This window comes from Psammomys obesus, unplaced genomic scaffold (genome assembly GCF_907164565.1).
Source record: "Psammomys obesus unplaced genomic scaffold, mPsaObe1.curated_primary_1811, whole genome shotgun sequence".
In the NCBI taxonomy this organism is placed as follows: domain Eukaryota; kingdom Metazoa; phylum Chordata; class Mammalia; order Rodentia; family Muridae; genus Psammomys; species Psammomys obesus.
In genome coordinates, this window is record NW_026596125.1 from 6,341,057 (window position 1) to 6,350,311 (window position 9,255).

The following is a 9,255-nucleotide window of genomic DNA, read 5'->3' on the forward strand; positions in this document are numbered from 1 at the left end:
GTCTCACTATGTAATCCAGGCTGGTCTTGAACTCACAGAGATCTCCCTGCTTCTGCCTCCCAAGAATTGGGATTAAAGGTGAGTGCCACAACAGTCTGCCGTTTCGTGTTGTTTTAGAAACAGGGTCTTGCTGTGTAGCCTAGGCTAGTCTGGGAACTGTCAGCCTCTGAATGCCGAGATTACAGGCCTGTGCCACCCTGCCTGGCTGGGGGTACAAGCTCATAGCTCTTCACTGTTCCTTTATTAGTCCTTGGTAGGAACATCAGGCTTACCAAAAGAAAGACACACACATACACACACACACACCAGAAGGGCTGCTAAATTTTAATTTCAGATAAAGAATGTTTTCCTGAGAATTATAACAAGGTTCCAAATACTGCATGGAGTATGTCTGAATTAAGAACTGGTCTTTATCAGAAATTCAAGCTGAACTGAATGTCCTATAATATATCTGGCACCTTGAGCTTTTTCCCTCCTTCTACCCCGGGTCCCCTCTCCTGCCAGCAGCTCACCCTGTAGGTGCTTGGCCCTCTGAGGTAGGAAGGACTCTAGGAGTAGGTAGACACAAGATCTTTGGCTCCAGAACATAGATCCCTGTGCCTCTGCCAACTACCATGTGACTTTTCCTAAGTGTCCCCATCACATTTCTGAGTTTGTTTGTTTTTTTTTTTTCAAGACAGGGTTTCTCTGTGTAACCTTGACTGTCCTAGAACTAGCTCTGTAGACCAGGCTGACCTTGAACTCAGAGATCTGACTGCATCTGCCTCCCGAGTGCTGGGATTAAAGGTGTGCTCCCCCACCGAAGGGCTTCACTTTAGTCCAGATGCCCGTAAGTCCTGAACTTCTTGACTCTACCTTAGCACCTTCTTTCAGAGGCTTCAGGCAGGAGGACTCGCCAGTAGGTGCCTGCAAGTGTCCCTGGTAGCCCTCAGGCTCCTGGTGTCCCCCCTTGCTGTCCATGGGGCTGAACCTACGCAAAGGAAGGAAAGCATCCTGTGGGTGTGGTTTTGGGTGAGAGGACCTGCAGCCCTGGGGACCAGGAGTCCAGAGAGAAGGCAGCTCCTGAACAAGGAGGAGCCAGGGCTGGGACTGCTGGCAAGTGGGCTGTTCCGGTTTTTGGGTTTTTTGGTTTTTTTTGTTTTTTTTTTTGTCCTTTGAGACAGCAGGGGACCCAGGGTTTCAGGCTCCACCAGTCCATACTGGTGCTGTGATCCTGGCAAGTTGCTTAACCGAGGCAAAGGCCTCTGTTTCTTCAACTGCCAAGTGGGACTGATGCTGCCTGCTTATGCAGGATGTACACGGGGTTAGGCTCAGGGTCAGGGTCAGGCTCAGGCTTGCTGTTACTTCCTGTTCCCGCAATGGCGGTGGTGGTGTTCACAGTATCTGGTGGTGGTGTTCTTATATTTTTCTGAAAACAGCCCTCCCTTGAGGAAAACTAACCTCCAAAAGGGCAAAGCCACCTGGCCCCTCTTGGAGCTTCAGCAAAGAACACAATCCACTCCAGACTGCCTTCATTTCAGCTATATTTTATTTGTCGCAGATTTGACAGACGTCTAAATTATACATTGAGCTTTCCACATGACCAAACACCAAGTCCCTTCCTTTGATTATCATTTTCAAAAGGGACTATAAAAAAAGAACCTTTCGATGGATCACACTGAACCCTGAAACCACACAGAGAGCAGAGCTAAAAATAAAGGAAGAAGCGTCCCGAGAAGGAGAGGGAGGAGAAATCAAAGCATGCTGTAGATGGGGAATGGAGATGCGGGTCCCCGTGAGGGTGACACCCTCCAGGCCAGGCCGGATAAGGAGCGGCCAACAGTGAGGGTAGGGCACAGAGTGGCATAAAAATAGCCACCACTTTAGTCCGGAGGGGAAAAAAGAAATCCTGGAAGCTAGGGGACGAAGGGGGGGAGGAGGACCATGGCAAGACTGTCCTTCTGCAGCTCTCGGGCTGTGGACTTTTCTCCCGGCAGGGTAACCGCCAGCATAATCGCCGACTTTCAGCTGTGCACCGACATGTTCCCCGGCTCAGCCCACATCAATGACACCCTTGTTTCCATAGTAACCAAGGGAGAGCGAAGGGGAAAGGGTGTATTGCGCTGGGCGAAGGGAATCCAGCCAAAAGCAGCCACACAGGGAGGGTGGGAGGAGGGCTCAGTGTTTCCCACAACTGGTTTTCGGATACGCTGTGGACTTTGCCTGCCCTCTGGCCCCAGCCCTCGCCCCCTGCACATTCAGATGCAACGGTGCGCAGAGCAAAAGTCTCACCAAGGCTCGCTGGGATGGGGGAGGCACAGGGGCGGGGCATCCCTTTTCTAGCTTCAGACTCTGGCCAGGCCACAGGGGCAAGGGTGGCAGGGTAGAGGAAACGGGACTTTACAGCACTGTTTTTACAAATGGGAGCTCTCAGCCATCCCGGGAGGGTTCAGCAGGGCTCCCAGGGAAGATAAAAGCCTGTGACAACCACAGTTGTCTCTGGTGCCTCTAGCTGAAAAGCAAATGTGGACATTTACAGAGGCCGCTGTTGGAGCAGGGCAAGTGGGTCTGCCGGCTGCCTGGGGCCTGGGACAGTTCTTTAGGACATACCCTGTAGTTGGTGGTAAGAGACCAAACATAATGTACACACAGATCCTGCCTTTCCAGAGTCAGAGACCCCTGCTGCAGCATTCCAAAACGGGACCTCAAAGCAGGCTTCCTGCTCTTCAGGAAAAGCGAGTCTTAAGGGCCAAAACTACATCTGCTGGCTGGTGAAGGGGTGTTTGCGATTCCTTCTACAGCTGCTTGCCACCCTCTGAACCTAGAGGAGTCAGGGTGAAGTCAGTGGAAAGGATGAGTTCTAACTAGCTGAGCAGTTTAAAAACCTTCAGCTTCTTTTGCCTTGCAAGTCCTTACAGGCCTGTCCACTGCAAGCCGGCCACCTCTCCCCCAGGCTTTGTTAATGGTTTTCATCCCTGGCTACCCTTCAAACTGTCCAAGCCTCTCTCTCCAGAGTCCAGAATAAGCTGGGTACCATGGAGCAGGGGCTTCTGTGGCACTTCCTGTTTGTTCACACGCCATGGTGGGCTTGGAAAGGGCCGCCTCCCAGGATGAGAAGGCAGCTGGTCTCCTTGGACCTACCAGGCATTGGCTAGTCTCTTATTTATTCTCTGAAAAGCTCTGAGTTCATGCCCAGAACAGAGTTTAATTCAGGAGCCGGCAATGTTCTGGCCTGCTTTGGGAGTTTGAGGCTGGGGTTTCTGAGGGGTTGGGAAATGTGCTTCTTTTGGAATGGGGGGAAGGAGAGGGTGTCTGCCTATCAATCAACCACACGTTTTGCTGGAAAGAGGTAGGAGACCAGCATGGGGTGAGTGGCTTCCCTGGGCACAACCCCCTCAATCAGATCCCATGTTGCCGGCAGCAGATGCTTCCCAGCTCCGGCTTCCCACACCACAGTTGCCAGCACTGTAAAAATTGATCTCTTCTCAGAATCGATCCGCCTGGCTTTTCTCAGTGGAGCAGGTTCATGGCAAAGCTGCATTTATTTTTCAAATCTGATAGCGCCGGCCTACTGTGATCATTTAAACACAGAATTCTTTGAGCTTTAGAAATCCCCTCTATAGGACTGCAGTGGAGAAGCCAGCTAATCTCGGAGCCACTGCTCCCTGCTCCACTGAGCTGGAGAAAGCCTGTTTACGCTAGCCTGAGCCCTCGATGTGAGGGCTTTTTAAGGACCTTGTAATTTTTCTGGAATTAAACCTCCCACCTCTCCTTACATTCCAGATGTCATTCCAGTCAAAAGTCATAAGAATCTGCTTCCCTGTGTGGCTGGCAGGGGTAGGGGGTGGGGGAGGGGCAGGGGCTGGAGTGGGGATGTTTCTGTGGTGACTTGTTTGCAAGGATTTTTTTTTCCTTTTTCTGTCAAAAAGTGAGGATCACATACAGTCTTTACCTACCTGACAAGATGGTTTAATCATCTGCCATCCTTTACCACCCCCAGCGGCTTCCTGCAGGACACACCAAAGCCCTGGCTCAGTTCTGATGAGGGGGAAAAAAAAGGCTCTGCCCAGGCCATCTCCAAACATGTGGCTTCCGCCCCCAAGGGAGCGAAGGGGCAGGTCAAGGAAGAAACTAAGCTCAGGAGGCTTCTTCCTTTTTTTTTTTTTTTTTAAATAGAAAACCCACTGGGATGGTCTAACTACAGTTTCTAAGCATGTGCTCTGAGACATTTAGGACTACTTCAATTATGCAGAGGAAATAATATAATTCCTTTATTTGAAAAACGATACTGAACTCTGGGATCAGTTAACATCTACTGCTGAACGGGGACTCTTCTTAAACTGTCCCCTCTCACAGCTGTGGCCGTGCGCAGATGGGAAAGCGTTTGGTCAGCAAGCAGCGAACCAGTGTTCCTCAAGGCCGAACCCAGCTCCCACAGCTCCTGCGTCTCCTGCGGCTCCGTTTTATTTCTTCTTTGTATTGACATTTTTGCAGACCCAGTTCATGCCATCCTTTGAGGGAAATGGGCAGAGAAAGGTGTGTTAGTTGCAAGAAGGGTCCTAGATCTCAGGCTGGAGAGGACTGGGACCATCAGCTCTAGGGTGCTTGCTGCCCCAGGGCCCACCTGGCTGTCCAGGGCCGGTGACCTCTGGGGGGGGGGGGGGGGGGGGGTGTAGAGGGAGGTCTCTGAGCACAGGGGGAAGAGAAAGCCAGTCAGCATCTGAACGTGAGAGGAGTCCTCAGGAACTCCCTCTGAAAAAATAAACACATCTGCCCGGGTCCAGGGCTGGACTGAGGCAGGAAAGATTCCAGCCATTTTTGGCTCTTTCTAAAAGCTGACCTTTGCTAGGGCATTAATTCACTGAGCTACCCTTCTGGTTCCTCAGCGTGTTTACAGTGGGTCAGTGTACACTTGGGTTAAATTAAATTTTGTTTTGGAAAAACAACCCTCTGCTGTGGGTGTTCCTCCATACTCGGGAGCAACACACACTTGCTTCTACAGAGGTTTAAAAGCGCCTTCTTGTCCCTTTAAGCAGAGGGACAGAGGGAAGGAGAGAAGGCTCCCTTAAAGGCACAGCGACCTTGAAAGTGTCCTCTTTTAGGAGGCTGGAGAGGGAGTGAGGTAAGAAAGAAAGAAAAAATCCTCACAATGCCTATGGCCGCCTGGCAGGCAGCACAATCCCTCAAAGAAGCCAGGCCTGTCAGACCTGACCTCCTTTTCAACCCCCTCCGGAGCACACCTGGACACACCCCCTCCCCAGAGACTCCGACCTTCAGGCAAGTTCTCTCAGAAGCACAGGACAGAACTCAAGGTGGGCCCTGCAGGGCATCCTGCCCAGAGTCTGGGCCTCACGGATGTGTGCTTCTCAGACACACGTGACGCTCACGCTCCAAACCCCACGTTTCTGGTGGCTGTGGATCTGGCCGCTGAACCTGAACAGCTAAGGCAGCTTATAGCAATAAATATCAGCTGACACCCTTGGCCACTGGGACATTAATCCCGTAAACAATACATCACTGCAAAACAGCCAGCAGGTACCCTTTCTCCTGGCTAATCTGACTGTCACCTGCATTTACAGTGATTAAAAGTCCTCCCGCTGCCATCAGGGCACTTGGGCAGGAGAACCTGATGATCTGAGGGAACTTCCTCCTTTGCCAAGATGAGGCCTGGTCTTGGCAGAGAGCCTTCAGGTGGGGAGCACCTGGCTGCGGCTGGGCAGCGGAGGGCTGGGAGAGGGGACGCCAAAGCATTTGATTACAACTGGGTCAGCTGCGCACTCTGAAAAGCCGAGCAATTTTTAAACCGTTTTATGAAAAGGATCCATTTAAAGAGAACACGTTTAATTTTAGTAGCTAATTGGTTTCTAGGAAAAAAAAAAAAAAAAAAAAAAAAAAAAAACACCCTCCAAGAGAAAAAAAAAAAAAAAAAAGAAAAAAAATTTTACACATACAAGAGGGATGAATACGATAACCTTCTCTTGCTCCAAAGCTGAAGAGCACAAACACCCCCAGACTCACATTTTATCAGACCAGCTTCTCCGGAAAACCAAGAACAGTGTCCCCACAAGGCCAGTAGCATTTTGTCTTTTTTCTTGGTTTATGACTGGTGAAGAAGGGAGTTTCTTTTATTATATCTCACTGAACATAAGTGTAGGCAAAGAGATAGGGAAAATATTTACTCAGCTGCAGGCAGTCAAAGAAGGTGGAGGAGCCACACTGGAGGCGGAAAGGGGCTAAAAGGGCATGTCGTGCTGAGGGGCGCTGCCCTGTAGATGCCTGAGGGTCCATAGTGGGGGCCTGCCCACCATGGTCTTGTGTTCAGAGGCTAGCACCCAAAGCTGTCCCCAGCCCCTGGTGCCATTCTGGGGCAAAGCCCTGGGCCTCTTTGAGTCACAGCATTTGGGGGCTGTGAAGGAAAGAGGGAAGACAGGCCACAGTCCTCTGTGACAGTACCTCATACATCAAATAAGGGCAACCTTTGTCGTGTAGCCAACCAGAAAGGAAAGATAATAGTGTTATCCTAAAGCCAAGATGGGAAGAAGGTTTAAGCAAGGGACTGGCGTGCTGTTTGGCATGTAGTCCATACTTAATTTATAGTCTTTAAAATTAGTTCTCAAAACCAACCAGTGAAATATATTATTTCCATATTGCAAACAAGGAAATGAAGAACAGAAAAATTTGGAGCAGAGGCAGGCCTTGAAGTAAGTCTCTCTTCCCAAGAACCATATACCAGTCACCATCTCTCTGTGACTGAGGGTGGCAAGAAGGGGCGGGGGGGGGGGGGGGGGGGCTATTCTACTGTTTCTTTTCTTTTTCCTCAGGGAGGAGGCCCTGTCAGGGAAGCCTGCCTACTTTTGCCATGGCTCTCTAAAAGGACCAGAGGACCTCTAGGTTGCTGGGATGTAGGCCCGTGGAAGGCTGGACACTAGTGACCTGGGCCACCTCCTCAGTGGCTACTTGACATTTAGAGACAACAAAATCATGTGGAGGAGCCTCTGCTTCTGTATTTACGTGAACAGTGGGCTTTTGTTTCTCTGGAGAAAAGGTGATTGCTTACTTGAAGGCAGCAACTGTGCTGCCCCTGAAGAAGGAAATGAATTCATAGGTTTGTTAATGGTGGAACCTTTTATTGTTGAGAACTGGTTTGACCGATTTCCTGCACATTCGACCCTCATTATAGGGCTGACTGTCTGCGGTGTGAGCAGTTTCCCCTTTCCTCTCCTGACCAATCTTGTTGAAACTGAGTTTGAATTGATTAGTTTCAATCATTAATAGAGACTAGAGAGACAGGGAACCTCAAACACTGGGCTTTGTGTGGCTTCCTGGAGAGGGAATAAATATCCCCACCATATCCATGGCTGCTGGTGGTGGACCCCTGCGACTCACACGCCCAGAGCATACCCAACGCTGGTCTCTGGCTGCACCATTCCTTTTAATCTGATCTCAGTCCAGTGCATCGTCACTAATGCATGGCTGGAAGAACAGCAGTGGTGGTCATGTTTGGGTGGGTTGGTTCTTAAAGCTAGGCTGACCGTGCGGTCACTGCAGTAACTGCTTTAGGGTGAGAAGGCGCCAGGCCCTCAATGAGTGGTGCGGCCCATCCCGTTGTGCCTTTGGGCCCCTGGGGTCAAGGAGCAGCTGAACACCGCACATATAAAATATCGCTTGGTGTTCATATTTTTTTTCTGGTGACAAAGGGCAGTGCACCAGGGAGGGAGCAAATCACATGTCACAGGCTTGCTCTCTCGGTCCACGGAGAGGTCCGAAAGTATAAAAATCAACCTGAGCCTGACGGACAGATGGGCAGTTCCTTGAACACCTGGGCTGAGTGCCAACTGAGCCAGGCCTAGAAAGAATGGCTGGGCATCCCTTCTTAAATGCACACATTTGGGCCTGGGGAGTGTAGCTCCACAGTAGAACAGGGCTTAGCACAAGACACTGGGTTCAATTTCTACCCCTGCAAACAAAAACAAATCAAATTCTGTCAGCAGGATAGGGAAAAGTCCCCTAGATGGAGGAAAAAGAAGCAGAGGCAAGAGCTGGGCTGCTGCCCCTGACAGGCACAGCCACACCTCGGCAAGCAGACTGCCGCTGGCCTTCCTAAGGAATCAAGGCCAGGGAGGACACTGTGATGCCATACGCTCCTTTCTGGAGGATGAGGGGAAGGAATGGCAGGGAGATGCCAGCTGAAAGAGTAGTCTGGAGAAGCAACTCCCATGGAAATTCTACCTGTTCAAAGCCATTGGTCCAGGCAGGCGGCTGGCAAGGAAGTGTAAAGGCCAGGTCCACACTGCTGACTTCTGCTTTAAAAGGAATAACCACACACACCGTGTTTTAGAAAAAAAGTCTCCAAACACCTGGAACTACAACAGCAAGAACAACTGCAGTCTGGGGTGAAATTCACCGCTGCAGGTGGAAGCAGGATGTATTTTCTATAACTTAAAAAAAAAAAAAAAAAAAAAAAAAATCTACTCCAGATCCATGGTAGACTCCCTAGGTGCCTGCTGGGAAGGAAAAGGACAAGAGGCTGGGTGCTCCATGATATATCCTCGGAGGCCCTAACAACCAGGCCTAGCCTCAGGGGTATGGAGGGAGATTTTTTCTCCATTCTGAAGTGAGGGATGGCTGAGGGAGTTTTAGGTACTCCCTCCCACACATTTTTCACATTCCCTTTCTTCTGCCTTCACCTGCTTGATGTAACTGGGTCTCCTCTGCTCACTCCTTTGGACTAAAGGCCTCTCAGCAGGATGGAGTTTCTGAGACTGATACTTTCCCTCAACATCTGGGCTCTTTTCCCTGTTCTCTGCTCCTGAGAGTTTCCCATGAAAACCTGCTTTAAGTACATCATGGGCTGGCCTCCTAGTCACCATCAATCAGGTAAGGAAAGATGTGTTCCAAACTTTGTTGATGCTCTCCACAGTCTATACCACACACAGCTGAACATATGGCATGGTCTTGGGAAGGGCACTTAAGTGTGTCTTGAGAATATCGGGCACAAACTCCATCCCAGAAATTTCATCCCAGGAAGCGCCAGCTCCCACAACCTCAAATCACATGTTCAAGTGGTGTACCTGCCCTGCTTGGCCACAGAGAGTATGACGCATCACCTGTCCCATGTGGCTGTTCTCTGGACTTGCCCATTTGCTATCTCATCCTTGCTATCTGTTAGCATGACACAGTTCTTCTAGATCTGTTTTTTTGTTGTTGTTTTAAAATAAAAGGTTTACATTCCATCCATCCATCCATCCATCCATCCATCCATCCATCCATCCATCC

General features: G+C 50.1%; 1 protein-coding gene across 1 annotated transcript in view; it reads right to left on the bottom strand.

Moving 5' to 3' along the window:
- Positions 1–4,223: 4,223 nt before the first annotated feature.
- The window catches only part of Arl3 (ADP ribosylation factor like GTPase 3), a 46,827-nt gene continuing 41,795 nt past the window's right edge, over positions 4,224–9,255 (bottom strand). Inside the window, exon 6 of the mRNA XM_055591691.1 lies at positions 4,224–4,490. Within this exon, the coding sequence (XP_055447666.1) occupies positions 4,443–4,490 (48 nt within the window). The 3' untranslated portion in view covers positions 4,224–4,442. The remainder of the gene's footprint in view (positions 4,491–9,255) is intronic.